The sequence below is a fragment of the Rousettus aegyptiacus genome, unplaced genomic scaffold, assembly GCF_014176215.1.
Source record: "Rousettus aegyptiacus isolate mRouAeg1 unplaced genomic scaffold, mRouAeg1.p scaffold_m13_p_6, whole genome shotgun sequence".
NCBI lineage: Eukaryota > Metazoa > Chordata > Mammalia > Chiroptera > Pteropodidae > Rousettus > Rousettus aegyptiacus.
In genome coordinates, this window is record NW_023416309.1 from 73853968 (window position 1) to 73877657 (window position 23690).

General features: G+C 41.2%; 1 protein-coding gene across 2 annotated transcripts in view; it reads right to left on the reverse strand.

Moving 5' to 3' along the window:
• Positions 1-3212: 3212 nt before the first annotated feature.
• LOC107509506 (C-type lectin domain family 10 member A) overlaps positions 3213-23690 on the reverse strand; it is a 28755-nt gene continuing 8277 nt past the window's right edge. For both annotated transcript variants that reach the window (XM_036223220.1, XM_016142075.2), the window contains 9 exons: positions 6862-6947; positions 6101-6217; positions 5695-5790; positions 5528-5599; positions 5353-5424; positions 5158-5244; positions 4900-5051; positions 3828-3934; positions 3213-3693 (listed from right to left, as the gene is read on the reverse strand). In XM_036223220.1, the coding sequence (XP_036079113.1) occupies positions 3537-3693; positions 3828-3934; positions 4900-5051; positions 5158-5244; positions 5353-5424; positions 5528-5599; positions 5695-5790; positions 6101-6217; positions 6862-6947 (946 nt within the window). In that variant the 3' untranslated portion in view covers positions 3213-3536. The remainder of the gene's footprint in view (positions 3694-3827; positions 3935-4899; positions 5052-5157; positions 5245-5352; positions 5425-5527; positions 5600-5694; positions 5791-6100; positions 6218-6861; positions 6948-23690) is intronic.

The window sequence follows — 23690 nt, forward strand, 5'->3', positions numbered from 1 at the left end:
CTGTGGGTCTCTGTGTCACATCAGCATAGCTTTGACATGGTCCTTCAGACAGCCTCTTTCCAAATTCCGGATTCCTTGAAGCAACTCCAGTCTGGATATGGCTTCTTCTATATATCCTTAGTTATAGGACTTCTGTTCAGCTACACTTCAGGTTGTTCTCAGTGGTAGTTGTTCTGTAGTTTAGTTGTAATTTTGATGTTGCAAAGTCTTCTTTAACCATAAAAAGCCTGATACTATAATTGTCCACACATGCAAACTGGTCATATAACCAGTATTTCAGCTGGACTTTTTCCCTATAGTCATAGGGATGAATCAAAGTTTTATGAAGCCTGATACGTACACAATTTTGGGGGGCTATCCCAATGAAAGAATAAAAAATTGGAATACAAAATTAAGCATAAAATGAATATTTTCTTAAGTTAGAAAAAACTCACAAATTTAAAAGGCTGAAGCGACCATAAACATCACAACATCCAGAAAAATAATATAATATTTTAAGTAACCTTCCAACACACCTCTAAACTCCATTTTCCCTCTACTTCTTTGCTGCACACTCATTGGTAACTGTCCATAGAAAAGAAAGATAGTTGAGTGTTTTCTCTAGCATGTTTCTGCTTTATTACTGGTGTAAAGTCTTTTATGGCATGCTCATGTGTCACGTTCATGTAAAGAGTCTGCGTAGTGGATGACAGAAATATCCCTCCCCTAAAGATACATGGTGTGACTGCAACCACATATCGGTGCACCTCTCAATCCAGCCAACTTCTTAGGAGGATAATCAAAAGCCACTGACCCAAAGAGAAGTGTGAAGGTGGGGGAGTTGGAGTGGAAAGTGACAGTGGTCATCTTAAGTGATTATAGTCAAAATAACTTTTGTTTTCATAATTTACAAAAACTTATGACCATGTGAAGATGTTGCTAGGGCACACGAGGGGCCCTTGACCTCAAGCTCGCTTAGACTCATTGTCCATCTACTTCTGTACCTCCCCCCAACTCCCCTTGCCACCATATCCAGTCCTGTATCCTCAGCTCCCACCAGAGAGATTGTCTCTAAGCCTGTGACAGAGCAGTTATCTTGGGACTTCCCACTCATCCTGAGAAATTTCTGGACCTTTCTCATTCACCTGAGTTGAATCCTCTCTTGCCTGGATTCATGTCTTCTTTGGTTTATTCCCTTGTTTTGTTGAAGCACTCCCCCTACACCCCCCCCCCCCCCACACACACACCGCGCCTCTTCTAGTAGCTTTCAGGAAAATTGGTAGGGAAGGGACATTCTTTGATAGATTGATTGATCATCTGTGGGACTATAGAATTCTAAGTTGAGAATAATTTCCCTTCAACATTTTGTGGTCCTCACTCCATGCTCTCTAGCTTTCAGTGTGCTGTTGAGAGATCTGACTCTAGTCTAAGCCTTATCTTTAGTATGTGAACTCTCTCCTCTCTTTAGGATGTTCCCTTAACCCTGGTGTCTGAAAATCACCACCGATGAGTTTTGGTAGGAGCCTTTCAGTCATTAGACCGGGCTCTCACCAGGTTTTCTTAATCTGGGAGAATGGAAGATGATGTAAGAGAAACGGCTGGGAACCAGGTGATTGATTTATTGGGTTAAGTCGAGGATTCTGCTGTTACTTGCTCGAAATCTGTTGTCTGTGTCAGGCACTGCCTTCCTCCCCTGCTCAGTGACCCCAGGGTTGTCATGGAAAAACCTCAAGAGACTCGTGTTGACATGCAACATTAACATCATATTATTGTTCAGTATTTACCTCTGAATCTTAGATTTTAGGTTTTTATGCCGCACTTACTCTTTTCAATGATTGACCCATATTCTGAATCAAAAATATAAATTTTAAATTATTACATTAAAAGTAAGTGCTAAGTGTTGATAAGTGAAAGAAGCAAATCTGAAAAGGTTACATTATATATGATTCCAACTATACGACATAGAAAAAGCAAAACTATGAATGGAGACAGTAAAAAGATCAGTGGTTGGCGGGGTTCCAGAGGGAGATAGGGAGGGGATGAATAGATGGAACATGGGATTTTTAGGACAGTGAAACTATTCTGTATGATACCGTAGAAGTGGATACATGACATTATACATTTGTCAAAACCCATAGAATGTACAACACTGAGAGTGAACCCTAATGTAAACTATGAACATTAGTTAATAATAATGTATCAATAATGGCTTATCAATTGTATCGGATACAAGATGAAATAAGAAAGTGAAGGAAAAATAAAATAAAAAATACAATGAAAATAATTTTCTGTACTTTTGAGTTATTGGGATGACTCACAGGAAGAACAAGTAAATTTAAGCATGGCCTATGGTTGTAAACAGAACATCTGATGAAGTAACACTGACTCTAAAAGATGAACAAATAATGGGAGCCAATAGTTTCCAATAATAATGATAATGATAAATTAAAACAAGTTATTTATATGGTGTTTTTAGAAATAATTTTGTCACAGCAATCTATCAAAAAAAGACCATAAGAAATGCTCCCAAAGAGATATTTTTAGGTTGCATTTTCTTATTATAATATAATTAAATAAAAATAGAACTATTGTATGATCTAGAAATCCCACTTCTGGGTATACACCTAAAGGAAATGAAAACAGAATATTGAAGAAATATCTGCACTCCATGTTTATTGCAGCTTTATTCACAGTAGCCAAGATATGGAAACCACCTAAGTGTTCATCAGCAGATGAATGAATAAAGAAAATGTAGTATATATGTACAATGGAATATTATTCAATAATGGAGGGAAATCCTACCATTTGCAACAACATCAATGGACCTTGAGGGAGCTATGCCAAGTGTAATAAGCCAGACAGAGAAAGACAAATACTGCATGGTATCACTTACATTTGGAATCTTTAAAAAAAAATCAGATTCATAGAAACAGAGAGTAGAAAGTGGTTGCCAGAGGCTGGAGGTGGGGGAAATCGGGAGAAGTTGGTAAAATGGTACAAACTTTCAGTTATAAGATGAGTAAGGTCGAGGATCTATTGTAAAATATGGTGACTAAAGTTGATAACACTGTATAGTATAATTAAAATTTGCTAAGAGAGTAAACTTAAATGTCCACACTAAAAAAAAACAGAAGAGAAAGAAAGAAAGAAAGAAAGAAAGAAAGAAAGAAAGAAAGAAAGAAAGAAGAAAGAAAGAAAGAAAGAAAGAAAGAAAGAAAGAAAAATATGTGACGTTATAGATGTGTTAATTAACTAGATGGGGAATCCTTTTACAATGTATTCATATATGAAATCATCGCAATGTACACTATAAATATCTTACAATTTTATATGTTGATTATACCTCAGTTAAGCTGAAATTTAATTAAAAGAAACTCTGTACAGTCTTTTGAAAGTTAAAGAGAAAAAAATTCAAAATAATGGCAGTTTTCCAGTCTCCCAGGGCTTATTCCTCTCCCACAGAGGTCTTGTTAGGCATTTCTGGGGAATGTTCCTCCTCCCCCATCCCTGCTCTTTCTGTGGCCGAATGGTCTACAGAAAGCAGCTCCAAGGCTCTCCTAGCTGGCCTTGTGCAGGCTGGCCTCACAGATCCAGTTGTAGAGCCTCTGGCAGACATCATCGTTCCACTCGCCAGTAGGGCGCAAGTGGGCACAGTCTTCGCCGCCACCCAGCTCATGCCCATGCCAATCGTCTGGCTGGCCTGGTTCCCAGTTTCTGAAGGGAGAAGGCAACAGTAAGCTAGGAAGGTCAGATGGAACAGAATCCAGGTCTGGGAAGAAGGAGCAGTGGGCCAGATTCTTGAGGAACTAAGGGAGGAAGATGGGCACAGGAAGCCAGGATGTACTTACTTGAAATTGGTCTCATAGTCTGTCCCATCTACCCATTTCCAGACTCCTTCAGGATCAGTGAGGCCTATCCAGGTGTTTGAGTATCTTATATGTTTCTCGAGAAAATTCTGGGATGACAGAAGGACAATGGTGACTTCTCTCCATCCCAGCCAACTCCTTGGACCAAGAGTCTAAACTTTACATGTCAAATCAGTTGAGGAGGTTTGAGATAGTTATCCAAGTGCCCAGGCCAATTACTGTCATGCACCACTTAACAACAGGGATGGGTAATTTCGTCATTGTACAAACATCATAGAATACACTAACACAAACCTAGATGGGATAGCCTAATCTACACCTTGGCTATATGTTATAGCCTGTTGCTCCTTGTCTATAAACCTACACAGCACATTACTGTAGAAAATAACACAAAATTAAATCAAGCATAGAGAAAATGGTGCAGTCAAGAGAAGCAGTAAACACAAGATGTATGAGGCTGCTGCTCGCATAACATGGCATACTGTTTAAAAGTAAACATGTTTTTAATAAGCTGAAAGAATATGCTCTAAAATAATAATAAAAACTATAATACTATAAATACATTACCTAGTAACATAGTAATTTATTATCATTATCAAGTATTATGTATATAAATGTCTAACCACTACACTGTACATCTGAAACTAATATAAAATCATATTGAATGTCAACTCTAATTGAAAAATAAAAATTAAAAAAGTATAATGTACCATAATTGTATGTGCTGTATTTTTATATGTATACAACTGGTAGCAGTGCAGTAGGTTTGTTTATACCAGCATCACCACAAACATGTAAGTAATGTTGCCATGTTACAATTTTACAGTGACTATGGCTCGCTAAGAGTAAGGAATTTTCGGGTCCATTATAATATTATAGGACCGCTATCGTGTGTGTGGTCTGTTGTTGACTGAAACATCATTATATGGCACATGACTCTGGCTTCAATGACAGTGTTTTTAAAACTCTCCAGGTGATGCTAATGTGCAGCCACAGCTGAGAACCACTTCCTTAAATGGGACATATCTTGGGACCTAAGCACAAGAGCCCTCACCTGCTCCTCTCTGGAGTTGATGACCACCAGGTGCCCGTTCTCCAGCTGGCAGTACTTCTCAGCCTCGGACCAGGGCTTCCCAGTGCGAGAGAACCAGTAGCAGCTGCCTTCATGCTCCAGCCAGTTAACAGCACAGCAGGTATTTTGAGTTTCTGAGGGGAGGGGGTTGGGGAAGGTCTGAGGGGAGGGGGTCGGAGATGCTGCCCAGTGGGACCTGAGCAGAAAATGGAGCCAGACACTCCCCTGCACACCTCTCACCATTGTTCTTGAGAGTAGCCATCTGGCAATTCAGGGAGTTCAAGTCTTTGGCCAGCTGCTGGACTCGCAGGAGCATTTCAGAATAACCTGGGACATACACAGATGGGTAGTGGAGACAGTACAAGGGGCCCAGCCTAGTACCCTCCATACCCTCCCACCACATTATGCCCAGGTGGAGGGAAGAAGAGGCCTGACCTGCTTTGAGTTCTTGCTGCTCTTTCTCCAGCTTGCCCTCCAGAGAAAACACCTTGTCGTTCAAGCTGCGGGCTGGAAGGGAGGGCACTCAGCACCTCAGGCCGTTCCCACCCCCAACTCTGTGCTGAGAGCCTGGCCTTCACCCTTGCACACACACTCCTGAAGGGTCTCTCACCTGCTTGCAGTTCCTGCTCATGGTTTTTCACCATGGCTTTCAGAGATGTTATCATTTCTTGCAAACTGCCATCTGAAAGACATGGGACTCAGTGCTGGGGAGTCAGCTCCCACCCCCTCCTCCACCACACCTCACCCCAATCCAGAGCCCTTTCCAGTGGGGCTCACCCTGAGAGTGCAGTGCCTGGACCTCAGCCACAGTATTTGCAGTAACATTGCTGAAAGTTGTTCTCAGGGTCACCAGGTCCCTCTGAAACTTGGAATCTGATCAGGTGGATGGGACAATCAGTGCTGAGATTTATCCAGCTCTCTCTGGACCAGTACTGAGCAGGACACTAGGCGTGCATTGTCTCGCTGGGTCCTCACAGCGACCCAAACCAAAGGGACAGATGCTATTGTTATCCAAAATCTCAGATGAGGAAACTAAGGCTTAGAGAGGTTAAGTAATTTGGCTATATCACCCATGGATAAGTGACAGAGCCAGGAGCCATTTTTATTCTTCGTGATTGCCATTGGTGCCCCCATCACTGTACCCCGCTATTGCCCCCATCCCTGCCCACCCTGTGACTCTCACTTTGGGATGCAATCACACAGATGCCAACCAGCAAGAGGAGGCTGAGGCCCATGGAGAGCAGATGCGGACGGAGTCCAGAGCAGAGATGCTGCAGCAAGGGCTGGGAAAGAGGCACCCCTGTAAGAGGAGAAGGCATCAGGACAAAGAAGTGCAGGACATGAGAGAGACAAGGGAGGAGAATAGGGCCACAGGGACCTATTCACAGGTCAGGGGTGAAGGCTGTTTTAGGTAAAGCTGAGGAGAGGCTGGACATAGAGGATTGTGGGGCAAGAGATGCCCAGGCCTCTGCGCCTTCATGGACCAGCACAAGTTCTCAGTTACATAAGACCCTCACACACAAGGACACACTGATGAGGGACAATGATGATATTTAAGGTCCTATCATCAGGTCTGGGGGGGTGGGCAGGAGAACACAGAACAAACGGGGAAACCAGGCCTTCAGCAGGCTCATGCTCATCTCTGTTGTCAAGTTAGAAAATGTTTCCCTTCCAAACTCAATTATTCATTTCCCCCAGTGCAAATGCTTATGCCTCCCCCAGGGTATAGGTAGCCAGGCCCACTATGGTCCCCCCCCCCCAATCCCTGTCTTTCTGAGGACCTTGAATCCTCTTCATAATGGAACTCTAGGGGCTAGGGCCTGACCCCCCTCAGAGGCAAGGGGGTGGGGCCCACCAGTACACATGGCAGAGGTACAGACATGATATGACAGCAGAAATCATTAAGAGGGTATTTTGGGAGACACCATTCTCTTTTCCTCTTACCATTTCTAAATCCCTGGCTCTTCTTCTCACTCTCCAAGGACTGGAGGTCTTCATACTTCATTGACATACTTGGATCAACACTGAGGCTGTGAAAGATGAAATGAAGGCAGGGCCAGAGACAGACTGGAGCTAGAGTTGGGGCACAGGAGAGGCTGGGACTAGGTTGGAGCTGAGGTCAGGGCCAGAGTTGAGGTAAGAATTGAAGTTCTGGCTGAGAATGATCTGGAGGTTAGGGCTAGAAATAATGGGCCTGTGTTTGCAGCTGAGGTTGGAAGTGGGGTCAGGATTGAGCTTTGTGTTGGAGTTAGGTTGAGTATGGGAATGGAGGTAGAGGTTAAGTTGGAGCCAAATGTATTGCTAGGACTGGGTCTAACATTGGGCCTGGAATGGAGCACGCATCTCCTGCTAGGATTGGGATCAGTACTCTCAGTTATTAAATCTCCAAGCTGCCTTTTTATATCTCTTCCCATTCAATTCCACCTGAGACCCATGGTCCCCTCTCCATGCTTTCTCTTGCTCCGTGTCCCCTTGGTCTCACCTATATCCCCAGCCCCATTACCTGTGGAAAGTCCGGAGGCTGTGATCCTTGGGTTTGCTGTGCAGCAATGAGCAGAGTTGGAAAAAACTAAATCTTGTAGTTTGGGTAGAGGTGAATGAGGGAGGAGTCAAATAAGTGACCAGAATTCTGCTGGTCTTCCTGTTTGAAAGCCCAGGAGTCTATAATCTAGAATCTCCCATTTCCTCAACCGTGGGCAGTCAATAATTGGAACACAGACAGAAATTGCATGACTGGGGGAGTTATATATGGGACCAGCTTTGCTCTCCTCTTCTAGGATGTGCCTCCTCCCTTCCGCTTCTTTTGAGCTTTCCTGACTTCCTCATTTTTACCATTTGGGAGAAGGGAGCTGGACCAGCAGGGACAAGAGGTGCAGTCTGTTTTTTTCTCTGCCCCACATCCTCTTTCACATCTTGCATCTGAATTTTCCAGATGTTGGTATCTCCACCATTGCATATCCGGGTCCAGAGCATATCTGCTCTTGCTCAATTACGACCCATGTTCCTGTCATCTGAGATTCTTTTGGGGCCTCAGCCATCAATTTCCCACATTTCTGGCCTAGCTCTCCCCACCCTACTCACAAGAAGGGAAGAGAGTGAAGGAGAGTATTCCTGGCTGAAATGGGATGGGAGGAGTAGTGGATAGGAGCAAACTTTTACTGAGCATTAAATCTGTGATGGGGATTGTGCCAGACACTTGCTGTACATTAACCATTCAGTTCCTACAAGAACCATAGGAAGAATTTTGAATGATTAGTATTATTGTGAAGGTAATTTTGACCTTGCGGACCCCTGGCAAGCTCTCAGGGATCTTGAGGAGTTCATGGTCCATACACTGAGAAACTTGGTGTAAAATAACTAATATTTTTATAATGATCTTATATCCAGCCACATTGACAAATTCTTCTGTTCTAGAAGTGTTGTTTTTTTTTTAAAATGCTACCTTCTTGCATGTTAAACTGTCAATTACAACTAGAGAAAATTATGTCAAAACATTTTACTTTATATTTTCCTGCATGTGCTATATTTTTAAACTTATACATTATATATTTAAAGTCAGTTAAAATTTATTTAATTCATTAATGAGGGAGTCACTAGGATGATAAAGCTAATAAAGAGGAATATAAGATAGAAAGAAATATTGATAGGAATAGAAAAAAAGATTGCTAGAATAAGATTCCTAAATTAGAGGCAATACTTACTTGCCTTGCAAGACAATAAACCTATAATCTTTGAGTAATTTTTCCTACCAGAGAGAATTCATTTGCATTGCTATTGGACAAGAATCATTACCTTTTATATAAGCTTTTCTATAGAGTCTTAACATACACTAATCAGTTTTACATATAATTCAAACAAAAGCATATTTCTCTAAAGAGTTAAATAATCCTTATGTGAGTCTGTTAAACAAGATTCGAATATGGCAATTATAGACATGCATTCATTGTTTTACCTATCTCTAAGTTTTGGATATTTTTTCTAAAAAGTCCCCCTTGTGGTAACAATCTCAAAACATTTTTCTTTATTACCAAAAAAGGCTGGCATTTTTCCTGATTTGTTTATATAGGTACAGCATGAAGTACTAATGAATATAAATAAGCCTCCTGTACTGTGGTTCACAAATCTAGAGCCATATAGTATTAGTCTACCAAAGTCTAGGAAAATTTTGTCCATTGAGCATTATAAGACTGAATTAGGTTGTGATACAATTGTAAATAAATAAGGTTCAAGATGAATTATCTTTACCGAAACAATTCAGCATATTCACTGGCACCTAATATTCAGTATCAACTTATCAAATACTTTCTTTTAAACTTATACCCACAAAGATAATGAGAAACAATTTGCCTTCATGGGGCAAGCACAGCAGTGCACATTCACTGTCTTACTTATGTCAATGCTACTATTCTCTATCATAATGTCCACTCCACTGTCAGTTCTATGCCCACTCACTCTTCTCTATCACAATCTAGTCCAGAGGGCATCTAAAACTTTTATTGCCTTGCTGTTGCACAAAATATCATGGTAATATGTTATATTGATAACATCATACTACTTTGATTAGATGAGGAGGAAGGAGCAAGCACTCTTGATGTGTTTGTAAGACACATGCACCCTAGAGGAGGTGAATAAACTCTGTTAACATTGCAGTGGTCTTGGGTATATCAAGCTGCCCTTCAAAAGTTAGGGCCAAGTTGCCACACCTGCACTGCCCATCAAGAGGAAAGAGGCTGGATGCTTCGAATGTCCTTGAATTTTTAAGAAAATATATAGCACATGTGGATTTGTTGCTCTGAACCACGGAATGACCTATAAGGCTACCAGTGTTACAATAGGCCTAGAAAAAGAAAAGGCTTTGTATCAGATTCAGATCGAAGGGTAAGACTTTCTACTATTTAGGCCTTACAACTGAGCAGACCCAATATTATTGGAAATATCTATGGCAAGTAAGGGGACTATACTGAGCCTCTGGCAAATGCCAGTATGGAAATCACAGGGTAGACCCGTAGGACTTCGAAATAAAATAGTGCCCTTTTTTGTTTACCACTATTTTCTATTTGAAAAGCAGCTCCTGGGCTTGCTCCTAGAGCTTAGTAGAGATTCAAAACCTAACCACTAAACTTTAAATCCCCATCATGATCTAGGTTTTATGTGATGATCAAAATCATAGAATTAAACACAGGTTGCAATAAATTATAAAATACAAATGTTTCATACATACAAGATGAGTCCAGGGGGCACCATTGCTTTGATAGGTGGCTCACACTTCCATTGTACCTGTTCCTAATGCTTTGCTGCAGTTTCTTCAGTTCACATCTAGGACCTCATAGGGAGTTCCATATAATTAGTTAACGGGATTTGAAGATGGCTTTTCAAGTTATGCTAGCAACTATGCACAAGTATATGGCTGCTGCTGTATAGCCTTACTTAGGGGATGCCCCTAAAGGTAATGATGAAGGGAATTCTTTCAATAGGCAGATGCTTGGGCAATATATTTGGTTGTCCATTTTAGGTGGGAGGGGATAGTGGTTTAATGAATTCACTAGCTGGTCAAAGCCTTGGGGAAAATAAGATTGGAAAATTGTTGACAAGTTTTTTGGGGGAAGAGATATATGGCTGAACAACTCAGAAGGAACATATAGGGTGAAGATATTTGTATCCCATGTAAATGCTCACCAAAGGACATCTACAGATGAAGAGGCTCTCAATAACCAGGTAGATCATATGATCTGCTTCGTGAATGCCAGTCAACTTTCCCTGGTGCTTACTCAATTGACTCATGTAGAAAGTTACCATGGCAGCAGAGATGGAAGGTATATATTAGCTCAATAACATAGATTTTCTTTTCCAAGGATGACATGGCTGTTGCTATTGCTGAGAACCCAACTTGCCCAAAGCAGAGACCAACACTGAGCCTTGATTTGGTGTCATTTACCATGGCAGGTTAATTACATTGGACCCCTTGCATCATGAAGGGAGCAGCAATATACCCTCAGAAAAATAAGCACATATTCTGAATATGGATATGACTTCCTTTCCCATTATGCTTCTGCCAGCATCTCCATTCATGGATGTATATATACCATGTTATCCCTCATGCTATCACCTCCAACTAAGGAACTGAGTTCATAATGAAGGAACAATGGACTGATATCTGTGGTATTGCCATGTGAATAACACTCAAATAGATAGCTTGACTGAGTGGTAGGAGAGTTTTTTGAAGGTGCTATTATAGCACCAGGTGGGAGACAATACCTTACAAGGTTGGGGGTGCTGTTCTACAGGATACAGCCTATTCCTTATACAATATATGATGCCATATTTCTCAGGGAGATAGTGCACAAGACTGGGAACCAAAGTATGAAGGTGGGCATGTGTCCTCTTACTAATTTACCTAATATTTCATTTACAGATTTTTGTTTTCTGTCTCACAATCGTGGGCTCAGTGGGTTTGAAGATCTTAGTGGCAAGGAATGAATGTTCTCACATGGAAAACAATCATTGTTCTATTAAACTCCCACCTAAGAATCACTCCTGTTCATTTTTGGTTCCTTGTGCCACTGAACCAACAACAGGTAGAGAAGAGGGTTCTTTTTCTGGTGGAAGAGGTTGATCCCAATGACCAAGGGGAAATGAAAGGCCATTACATCATGGGGACAAAGAGGACTATATTGGAAACCCAGAAGAGTTGCTGGAGTGGCTTTAGTACTTCTATGACTGGTAATAATGGTCAGTGGCAAATAGTGGCAACTGAGACAAGACAGGAACCCTAAGGGCTTGTGTTTTGTGAGAATGAAAGTTTGTTTAGTCCACCAAATGAAAAACAATCTTATAAACTGAGGTTCTAGCAGAGATAAAGGGATCATGGAAAAGTGAGTGGAAGAAAGAAGCTATGTATATCATTTTATGCCTCATGACCAGCTACTGAAAAAGAGTAGAATTGTATTTCATGTTAATTTATTCTTCCTCTTCCCTTGCTCACTTATAGGAAATGTCTTTGTCGAGCCTAATACTACATTTAGGTTCCAGCTGAAAGAATGACCGAATATCATTATCACTCGATGAGACATAAATCACTTGTGTTTACTCCTGTCGTTGGGGACATGGATTTCTGCAGCCAAGTGAAGACCAACAATGAATGCTGAATGGCAAAAGTAAGGGACAGCACTGGTTATTCTTTTAGTCTCCTTCCAGACACATTCTCCATTCTTTTCTGCCCTGCTGTGCTCTAGGAAGCTGAGTGCTATGGACTGCATCATCACAACACCCTTGTCATATGACATCTTTTGGGTCCTTCCGATTGAAGGCACTGTTAAGTAGTTCAGAAGACAGGAAAAGAGATGGTTATATATTGCTTTTCCTGCTCTCTTCTAGTTGTTATGGCTCTGGTGGAACTGCCTTCTAATGCTCCTGGCAAGTGGCCCTCTTCCATGCTCCAAAACCTCTCAGGGCTCCACTATCATGTTCCTGCCTCTGCTTTCCCCCTAGATGTGGGCTTATTGCTGCTCCCAGTTACAGGGGGCTTCATTCACTTTTGTTCTCATTTCTGCTCACACTCTGAAAATATCCCTTCATTAAACTCTTTCCAGTTAAATCCTTTTGTGTTGCCATCTGTATCTTGCTGGGACTGACAAAACCTTTTTGAAGAAATTATAAATGTTTACCAAAGGACACAGGAAAAAAAAACTCCTATTAGGAAGTCAACAGGCTTTTCAAACTCAGCATGTCCAAAACAAAACTTATCTCCTCATCCCACCCATAGAACCAGCTTCTCTCACAATCTTCTCCATATAATTAACCGAGACTCCATCCTTTTAGTTTCTCAAGCACAAAACCTGTAATTATCTTTGACTCTGTCATTCTCTCAAACCCCTCATCCAACCCATCAGCAAATCATGACAGGTCTACCTTTAAAACACATCCAGACTGTAAATGCTTTTCATACTCCACTTCTATTACCCTGGCCAAATTATTATTGCATCTCACCTCAAGGTCTTCATGCTTTCCTCCTTGCTGTCTTTCTACAAGTCACAACTCAGCAGGCAGAATGATCCTGTTAACCTCATCTTGTGATTCCCATGTCAAAACTTTCCAAAATCTTCCTGTTGAACTAACAGTAAAGGCAAATCCTTTCCAGTGTCCTTCAAGACCCAGTCACTCCACGCCCCTTGACCCCCCAAACTTATCTACTACTCCTTTCCCTCTGCTCAGTCCACTCCAGCCAAACCAACATCCTTGCTGTCTCCTGAACACAACAGTCATTTCCCTGCCTAAGAGAGAATGAATAAGACACTAAACAGATTCTAAAATGAGTGGAATATATCTTTCTCTCTGATATAGAAAGAAGTTTATGCTATATTATTAATTTTAAAAAGGTAAGGTACAGAAGATGACCCCATTTATATATAAGATAAAAGCTATAATATATTGGCTTTCCTTCTCCACCTTCCAAGGCACTCAAGTTCCCTCATCATGTGTGCATGGACTCAATGAAGCCATATTAGTAGGATTTACGGGGTTCATTGGTGGGAAATAAATGTCTTTTTTGAAAAGAATGCATGTGCAGAGAGTACAGACCAGGGTGTTGGGCAGTACTGAGTTTGAATCCTGGCTCTCTCTCTCTTATGAGATTTCAAACATATCATTTAACGAGTCTCAGTTCATCATCCAAAATGCTTCCCGAGGTTCTTGTAGGAATTGAATGGTTAATACATGGCAAGTTTTTGGCACAATCCCCATCACAGATTTGATGTTCAATACAAATTTGCTCCTGTCCCTGGCTCCTCCTCTCCTGGAGCAGCCAGGAAATCCTCTTCTCCATCACCCTCTCTTTTCCTTCCCATGGTCTTGAGTCCTTGTTTGACTTTTGCTTCTGAGTGGAGAGAAGGCTAGAGCTGAGCCAACCTGATGAAGCTGGATCAGGAGTTCAGATTCTAGGAGCCCAGGTCTGCATTGGATAAGAGAAGAGAAATGGGTTCTTCTGGACTCAAGCGAAAAATATTTGAAGACCAACAATTCTGGGGGAATTTAGAGGCAGGAAGTGAAAAAAGATGTGGTAGAACAACAAACTTCACCCTTAGCCCTTTCTGGTCCTTCTCTCCCACTCAAATTGTAAAAATGAGGAAGTCAGGGAGCTGGAAAGAAGGGGAAAGGAAAAGAAACACATCCTGGAGGAGGGGTGATCTATGTGAATTATCCCCAACTGCCGCATAAGCCTTTGTCTGTGTTCCAACCCCCTTCTGATTTACTGTCCATAGCTGGGGGCTAGGAAATCTCAGGGTACAGAGTGCTGGGCCCCTTCACACACAGATAAGAAGGATTCAGTCTCTCGACCTTATGGCCCTCCATTCAGAATTTCCTGACCCTGGTACCCGTATTGCCTGAGGAAACCAGAAATCATCTTCTCCAACTTTCTGCAGGTAACTGGACTGGTGAGGGAGGGAGAATATCAGAAAAAGTAGGGGAGAGTGACTTTGTGTTATAGGGGAAAATAAATAGAAGTATACATCACAGATTGAATCCCTAATTGGAGGAGATAGATTGAGACTCTGTCTCCACTGACTTCTAGACCAGTTAAAACCAAATCAGCACAATCGCAGCTCTAACTCCAGCTTCAGGCTCAGCCCCAGCCTGAACCCAAACCCCAACCCCAACTTCAGTCCTAACTTTAGCTCTAAACTCATCATTGAATTCAAGCTCAGTCCCAAATGAGGCTCCAACCTGGCCCCACCCCAACCTCCACCCCAAACTCAGTCCCAGACCCAACATGAGCCCTTCCCACAATTTTAGCCTAAGACCCAATCTCACTTTCAGCCTCAAACACCAGACTTGTTCTTACCCCCATCTTAATTCCAACTTCAGCCCCAGTCCCAGCCCCATTCCTAATCTCAACACCAGACTCAGTCTCCACCTGACCTCATTTACTATCTCAGAACCAGCTCTTGATCCATTTCCAGCACCCATCCCAGGCTCCTTCAAAAGGACCCTAACACCTGCCCAGGCCAGCCCCTCTCTGCCTTCATCTTATCTCAGCTTCCATCTCAGCCTCTGAGACCACTTTGGCCCAAGAATGTCAATGAAGTAAGAAGACCTCGAGTGCTCAGAGAGTGAGAATAAACAAAAGTTTAGAAAAGATAAGAAGACAAGCAGAAAACCCCTAGGGATAGGCCCATCCCTAAAAGTTTTGGGGGCCTGAGCTAGGTCTTCTTGAGCCCACCTGTCACTTGCTCCCCTCCTGGTTTAGTCCTGTCCCTTGAGGAACCTGGGAACACACATGAGGACACCTCCAGCCCACAGTCCACATTCCACTCACCTCCCAACTGCTGGCCATGGCTGTTGTGTGGGAGATCAGGATGCATACACTAGCAGCACAGCCAACCCAAGAGAACAGGCCCAGGGAGTTGATGCACACTAGCCCCTCTCTGATACAGGCTCAGGGTGTTTGGGGCAGGTGATCTGGGCTCCCAGGTATCCACAGGGTGATCCAGAAGGGCAGGTATGGCCCAGAGTGAGCATGTAGATTCCTCTTTCCATGGGAAAGAATAGAGCTGGAGGATGGTCAATGAAGGCCCCCTGAAGTGTGAAGCCCATAGGTTCAAATTGTCAGAGTTTGAGGACAGCCCTGCTCTAAAATATGGTGTCTCTCCCTATATACCTGAAGGGTTTCTGGTGTCATGTCTCCACTGGACTGTGTCTCTGGGGTCCTGGTTTTGTTCCTTCCTATGATTTTGGCTGTTGATATTGAAAGTCAAACTTTTGGAATTTGAAGTCTTTTCTCTCCTCTACCAACTGACTGTTACAAATCTAGAATCACCTTGGCTTTGAGAATGTTGCTCCTGTTATGGATTTTGAAAATCTATTCAGATATCCAGTTGAATCTTTTTTCTTGGCTTATGTGCATATCTGCCCCCAACTCAGGGCAGAGAGTATGGAGGGCAATCACTGTGCCTGAGCGGTGGGCAGGAAGTGGTTACACTGAGGTTTGATTCTGAAGACTTTATCTGCTAAATATTATTATTGTATACTTTTCATGTAATATTTTTCTGCACTCTTAGATTTTCTAAACCATATAAAGTGTATTTCTAATTAAAAATAAACAAAAAATGACATTACGAATATCTAATTAGAAATTTTTACCAACTTGCACAAGCTCTCCAAGTTTGGAATGAGTGAGTTGAGGTCACACTGTAATTGTCACTCTTACAACAAAGACCAAATCAAGCAATCCCAGCTTGGTTGGGTGTGGCAGTGTCACAAGTACCACAAAAGGGAGGCTGTCACAGCTCTGAATGTTAGGGGTGGGCTGGGTTAGATAAGGGTGTGCAATTGGTGACAGGTTTTGAATATTAATATATCAATATCCAGAAAGGGGGGATGGACTAGGATGAAGTATAACTACTCTGGCACATCAGGATGTCTGCAAATTGAACAAAAAAGTGTTATTTAAAGGCTACATTTTCACTCATGGACATGGACTGCTGACTAGTGGTTACCAGAGGGTAGAGAGGGTGAGGGAAGAGGAGGCAGGTAGATGGGGTAAAGAGGGTCAAAAATAGGGGCGTAGAGGGAGAATGAAGTGGGTAAGGGGGATCAGATATATGGTAGCTGAAGGACACTGGACTTTGAGTGGTAAACACACAAAAGAATATACAGATGTCAAGTTATAATGTACACCTGAAAATTATGTAATTATAGTAACCAATGTTACCCCAATAAACTTAATTTAAAAATAATAATAATAAAAAGAAAAAAATAAAACACACAAAAAATAAATAAAAGCTACATTTTCACAAATTAAAATGACCACTACTACCCTGAATTTTCTTCCGTCTGGCAAGAATACATTTTAAAAGAAAACTGTTTCTTAATTTTAGGAAACTTTTCATGCTGGCTCTCTAATTATGCAAAGAAAAAATTATGCAAAAAAAAATATACTCGCTTATTCAAAATTATAGCAGGCCCTTTTCTGAAAAATGACTTTGTTTCAAAGGAGATAAAATGGCTCTTGGGTGATCATATACAGTTTTCTAAGTCACTTCTGGAAACCAAGAGTCTTAAGTAAGGAGGGAGGCGAGATGGAGAAAGGGATGGTGTGACACTTGTTTGTTCAGACGAGTCTGAACCCCTTTTAGAGTCCCGTGTTAGAAGAACTCTTTGGTTATAAACTACAGGAAATATCAGGATTTAGGTAATGCAAAAGGACCTTTTTTGAATCATTCATTCCTTTTACAAGGGTGTCTTATACAACCTGCCGTGGGTTGGTTTGTGTCTCTCTAAAAATATATGCAAAGTCCTAACCCCCAGCAGTACGTGTGAATGTAACCTTCTTTGGAAACAGAGTTGTTGCAAATGCAGTTGAGGTCAAATTAAAGCAGGGTGGGCCTTTATTCCAATATGACTTGTGTCCACATAAAAGGAGAGGAGACAGAAACACACGGAGGGCAAAGCGATGTGATCATGGAGGCAGAAACTGGAGTGCTACAGCTGCAAACCAAGAAATATCAAGAATTGCCCAGAAACCACCAGAAGCTAGAAAGATGCAAGGAAGGATTCTCCCCTGCAGGTTTCAGATAGAGCATAGCCTCTTGATTTCAGACTTCTAGCTTCCAGAACTGTGAGACAATACATTTCTGTTGTTTTTGTGGAATTCTGTTAAGGCAGCCCTAGGAAACCAATAGGTGATTCATAGGCAAGCGAGTGGCTCAAGCCTTGAGATAGACTGGAAAGGGGAGCTGAAACCTTAAGAGTCTTTTTATTTTCTTCTCCATTGGCTTTATTCCTCTTTCTCACTGCAGACTGTCGTTCTCTGCTCTTTGGCCAATGCTCTCTGTGGTCATTTTTGACTCCTTCCTATGCAGGTCTGGGGTAGCGACCAGTCCAGGGTGGCTCCTTAACCCCTTCACTACCAAGCCCCGAATTATGATTGATTCAAACCTATTAGAGAACATCAACTCTCTTTTGTTGGTATGGATTTAGGGGTAGACATGTGACTCAATATTGGCCAATGACACCTGCTGGAGCTTCTGCGACAGATTTTCATCCCTCATGAAAAATAAAAGATGTCTAAATAAGGAACCCTCCTGTTGTCTTCTTGCTGTGGATGTTTCCTTGTTGAAGATATGATGTTTGGGGCAGTGTCAGCTGTCTCACTACTATGAAAGGAAAGCCAAGAGTATGGAGTCTATTTAAATGCTATAGCAGTGTGAATGTTCTGTGACCACCTGGGGGAATGCAGAGAGCTGGGTGTTTAGTGGACCCAATACTGGCTTAACGCTATGCACTGAGTACAGGGCTCTGCATCCTGCTTCTCATCTGGAATAAAAATATACACTTTAAAAAAATTAACTAATTTTTTTTTGTGGTAGCATTGGTTAATGAAATCCAAAATATCTTTCTTTTAGAGTTAATCTACTTGCAGTTTAGGGGGGAAAGGAGAAGAATCTGAACAGAATCTGAAGAAAACTATGTGAATCATTGGCTAGAAAGGAAGACAAATGCATCTAGTCATGCCCCCAGAATTATTAGAATTTGAAATGTCAGAGTGAGTCATAGCTGATCATGTTTTATAAGTGAAAAAGCAATCCCATTGTGTATTATTCACGTGGTGCACGATTACTTTGTGGGGGTGTATGGGAACAGTCTTATCGTCATTTGATAGAATGGATTTAGAATGAGAAAGAAAATCATTAAATAAATCAGGATAAGAAGTGCACAACCCTCATGACACCATCTGTTTTCCACCGGTTGATTTGAGAATAAGGGGCAAAACACCATCCCTTCTACACACACAGGCATAGCCACTACTATATAAAATTAGCCAATTCAAAAATTAACACATAAACTCTCCGGTTTCATACCTTGACCATGGTGAACTGCAACTAGAGATAAAATAATTCTGTCCTAAAGGATCATAAAGAACAGAATGCTTATATAAACTAGATCGCCTTAGACATCTGTAAGAAATTGTATAGGTGGCAGATGCAAAAAGCTAAAAAACAGTTTGTTCCCTTTTGTCAGCAAAACTGTTTGTTGAGCTATGTTCTGCTGAAGTCCTTATTGGGTTTTGTTGATCCAGCAGATAGACATGAGTGAATGGGAAGTAACCTTGTTTACATTACATTCCATTACCATCTGACCATGCATATTAATCCTGAGATCTTTACCAGTTCACTGACCATCAATCAGAGCCAATCCTGAGATGGTGGTAGGTCTGTTCTCAACATAAAGGACGGGAACTAACTCCCTCTTGCCTTTGCTATCCTCATTCCACCACTGCTCTTCAGGTTTTTCCTGGATTCTCAGAGGGTCTTCTTTCTTAAAGGCAAGATCTACATCATACTTATTAAAGTCAAAGAGGAGTTGGGTGACACATCCTTTGGTTCTTTCTGCCTGAGAATCGCCTCGATTCCTTGCCTGGCCCTGGAAGCTTGTTCTGTCAACATTGTAGCGTCCAAATGGTACATTTTGTACAATTCCAATAAAGTAGGAAGTTAATCAAATTTCTGATTTTCTGTTTGTATTTCTGCAGGACTCAACCCAGCTACTATGCTCTTCCAAGTAGAAGTTGCCCACCATGTTCATCTCCACACCAGTGTTCCGAGACACTGTTGGCATGTGCATCCCCACCAGCACCACCAGCCCCACAAACCCCAGCAGCCTAGCAGCCACACCAACCTCACCAGCCCCAGCACCCAGTGAGCAGCAAACCAACTCAGGTCTCAGTCTCACTAATGAGCCTGAAATGGTGGCAGCAGCCGTGGGCACACTTCACTGGAAAACTCTCTAGTTCTTTTAGTAGTTTCTTTTTTTTTATTTATTAATTTTTTTTTAATTCCCTTCTACCTACTAGATATAATTCTTTTGTATTTTCCTAATAATTTCAACATCTAAACTCCACACAGTTTTATTCTGCTCTTTGCTATTTCTGCTGACTCTCATTCCTAATATCCCATTTTCTTTTGTGTTTTGTGATTTTATTTTTATACTATGCTCTTAGTTTTTGAAACTTTGTCTCGCAAAATTCTTTCTGGTCTGGTCTGGTGGTATAGTCTTCCAGAGAGGATTTGTATTTGCTTCTGCCAGGTGCCTGAGGTCCTTCCAAGCTGAAACTACTTTAAATATATCACTTAGCCATACATTTCTTAGACCTCAAACGATGTGTGTATTTGTGCCCTGATGCTGCTTTTAAAGGCAGGCTGTGGTTATAAATTTTTATGAGAATCCCCTTTTCTTCTCTGGAAGACCAGTGTCCTTCTTGTCCTTTTTGTGGTCCTTCTTGAGGCTGCCATCACACTCTAACTCCCACTTCATGTGGGCGCAAGCCTTCATTGCTTGCTACATAGGCATTCAGTTTGAAACTCCATGTAGCTCTTCAGGTGGCTATCTGCTTTAGCCTTTGCTTACATCTCTGGATTCAAGCTTTAGCTATAAGAATCTTCTTACTTTCTTTCTAGTTAAGCCACTAATTTAAAAATATATTTTTTTAATCTAGCACTTTTAGGTATTTTATAGTGGGAGTTTAGCTTTCTTATTGCTAGAAAAAGAACTTAAAGCTACTATTCTACATTTATATATCTTGTATCTAGTCACCTTGCCATTTTTTTTAAATTAATTCTGATAATTTTTTATGCTAGAGCCTCTTGTGTCTTCTAGGTATTCATTCCTACCAATATGTACTTCCCTTTTTATACTTGCTAGAACCTCTGGGCATCGTTGGGCAATAATGGTGGTAATGGGTATACTTGCTTCTTAATGAAATAGATTTAATAACTTTCTCTTTAGGATATTTGCCTTTTTTGAGAAACAGCCTTTATTAAATTTAAGAAGTCTCCTTATATTTATATTTTAGATTTTTTAAAATTAGAAAATGGCTGCTCAAGTGCATCCAGTCCCTCCTCAGATTTCACTGGTGTGATGCTACACCCAGATTTTAGCCATGCCATGCCTATTCACGCTTCCGTCATTTACCTTTCTAGAGGGCTGAACCGAGGATGAGAGAGAGAGAGAGAGAGAGAGAGAGAGAGAGAGAGAGAGAGAGAGAGAGAAGAGAGAAACAGAGAGAGAGAGAGAGAGAGCGCGCGCTCTAGGCCTTTTAAGGGCAGTAGGAAGCCTTTGTGGATAGATCAGATTTGTATTTTGAAAAAAAAAAATCACTCTGCTGCAATGAAGAGGATGGATTGCTGGGACCAGCTGGAGGCAAGGAAACCAATTAGGATGTGGGTTTGGTCATCTAAACTGTGGAAGAGAGAAATGAAGTTATTTATTGCTGTTATATTGATGCTCACTTCCTGACAGACATTATGCCCGGTCCTTTACACAAAGTGTAGGTTTTTCTTCCTGTTCCTTGTATTTATGTGTGGTAGAAGAAAAAATTTGTGGTAAAAATCAGAGGGAACAAATCACATTAATAGTAACAAATAAGAAGTCCCCACCAAAGTGCCAAGAATGGGCTCCTTCCAAGTAATCTTTGGTTTTCCAACCTCTCCAAGTCCCTTCAGGCACCAACGGTGAGTTTGTAGATGACTTAACCAAAAACTCTTGGTGTCCTATGCAACACTGATTCTTTTTTCTCCTTCCTTACTAACCTTAAATGGTGTTTAGGAATCCATCCTATTCCATACAGTCATATGCTTCAGGTGAGTTTGGCTCCAGCCCAGTCCCAGACGTAGGCCCCGATGAGAGTATACTTTTTGTCAGTGGCTAGTTGTGGACACAGGGTATAAATCAGGCCATGGGTGAAGGGCTATCTCCTGGGGGCCGTAGGCAAAGATTTCCTTACTGCTAAGGGGAACACACTGAAAGAGATGTGCTCATTATCTGCTGCATTGTTATACCTGAATGACATATCTGAAACTGCTACAGCCATGATGCAACCTTCAGAGGAAAAAAGCTAACACACTGAGGTGATGGACTGTAAACACAGGAAGAAACTGATTTTTTGATGATGTTGTTGGGTCTTCCTACCTCTAGTTTTATTGATATATGAGATAATATACTTTGTTATTGTTCAAGCCAAGTTGTTACTTGCAGCCAGCAGCATTATAACTAATAGACATGGTTTTTTATTTATAGCATACTCTGTTTCTACATTCCCAAAGGGCTTGTGATGTGCCACCACCATGATTTTCCTTTCTTTCTGGAACCGATATTACTATAAACTGCCATCCACTGACCAAGGCACTGCCACTTCTCATCACCATTCTCAATACTGAATGGCATCATGGAATGTTGGACCCATAACCCAAAGACAAAGATGAAAGTGAGAGCGACCCTCAGAGAGTGGAGGGGTAACAGGTAGAGTCAAGGAGATATATGTACGATGGTCAGCAGAGCCAGAGGCTATTCAAGAGTCCAGCAAGTCAGCGCCAAAATAGGCAATTAGATTTGGGAGGAGTTAGGAAGATAGCTTCCTTAATAAAAACCAAACTGGATAGCTTGCTTAATAAAACCAAACTGGAAACTCCATGAGTTAGTTCAGGCAGGAGAAGCCCAAAAACTAGACAGTAACTCTCTTGGAGCCCTTTTTGCTCTGCCTCCATCCTGAAAGCCCAAGTGTACATATGTCCTCTCGTGGCTCAATACTCTTCTTAGGTTCACTAGCCCAGGTGAACACTTAAACATGTAAGCAAACACTCAGGGATCAAAAGCTCTTCTGTTTGTTTATTTATTTAGACAAAGAAACCCTTATATAGTGCTTACTTCTTGATAGGAATTGTCCTAAACACTTAACAAATATTAACTCATTTAATCCTCATAACAACTCTAAGAAGTTGTGCTGATAGTAACAAAGTGCTAGCATCATCATCATAATCTTTTTTTTCCTCAGAAGTAGGTGCTATTGTATCCTCATGTTTTATGGATAAGGGAACCGTTGCACAAATAGATTAAGTAATTTGTTTTAAGTCATAAAGCCGATAAGTGGCAAAGCTAGAATTCGAATCCAGGGTCAGTGTTCCTACCACCATGCTATATTACTTTTAATTTTGAGAGTATTAAAATACACTCATATTTCACACTAAATGTAATATTTTTGCTAAGATTTTTGAAAAGATTTTTTGTTTTAGAACTATCAACAAGAAACTCATCAAATCTATCATTGATTGGTTCTGATTTCTTGGCAGTTATCTTGAATATATAGGAAATTCTGGGAAGTGAGAAAAATTAACTTGCAAATTGTTTCGAATGTAATGAAATTTCGGGAACATGAAATTTAACAAAGAAGTTGATTGACTAAGATTATATTTTGCAGACATTTATTTAAATATTTAAACATTCATTAGTTTAGATTTTTATAGTTTCCTTTTTGTATTTTGGACTTAATAAACTTTTTCAGGTCTGTAACATTTCTGTAAGCACTCAGAAAGCTTTAACCCTAGGTGCTGTGTAATCAGGGAACAAATCAGCTTTCTTCAAGGACAACAGGAAAATGAATCCAGAAACACAAACCACTTAAGAACAGTCAAGCTTTATGTATTACGGAGCTCAGTCTCTGGTCTTACCCCAACTTGCTGCTCACTTCTCTCAGCTCTCACTGGCCACTGTCCTGGAACATCTCTCAGATTCCTGGGTCCACGAGGGGTAAGTTCCTAACCCATAAATCAGGATGCCTCTCCTAGGCAGCCAGTCAACCAGATGCCTAAGGCCTTGCCCTTATCTCTGGTAGGCTTCCTCAGTTGTGACTTTTCTCCAGGCCAGACTCTGCCCCCACACTTTTTAAACTAGGTATTAAAACAAACATAGTTTAAAACAAACATATTTCAAACTAGGATCTGTCC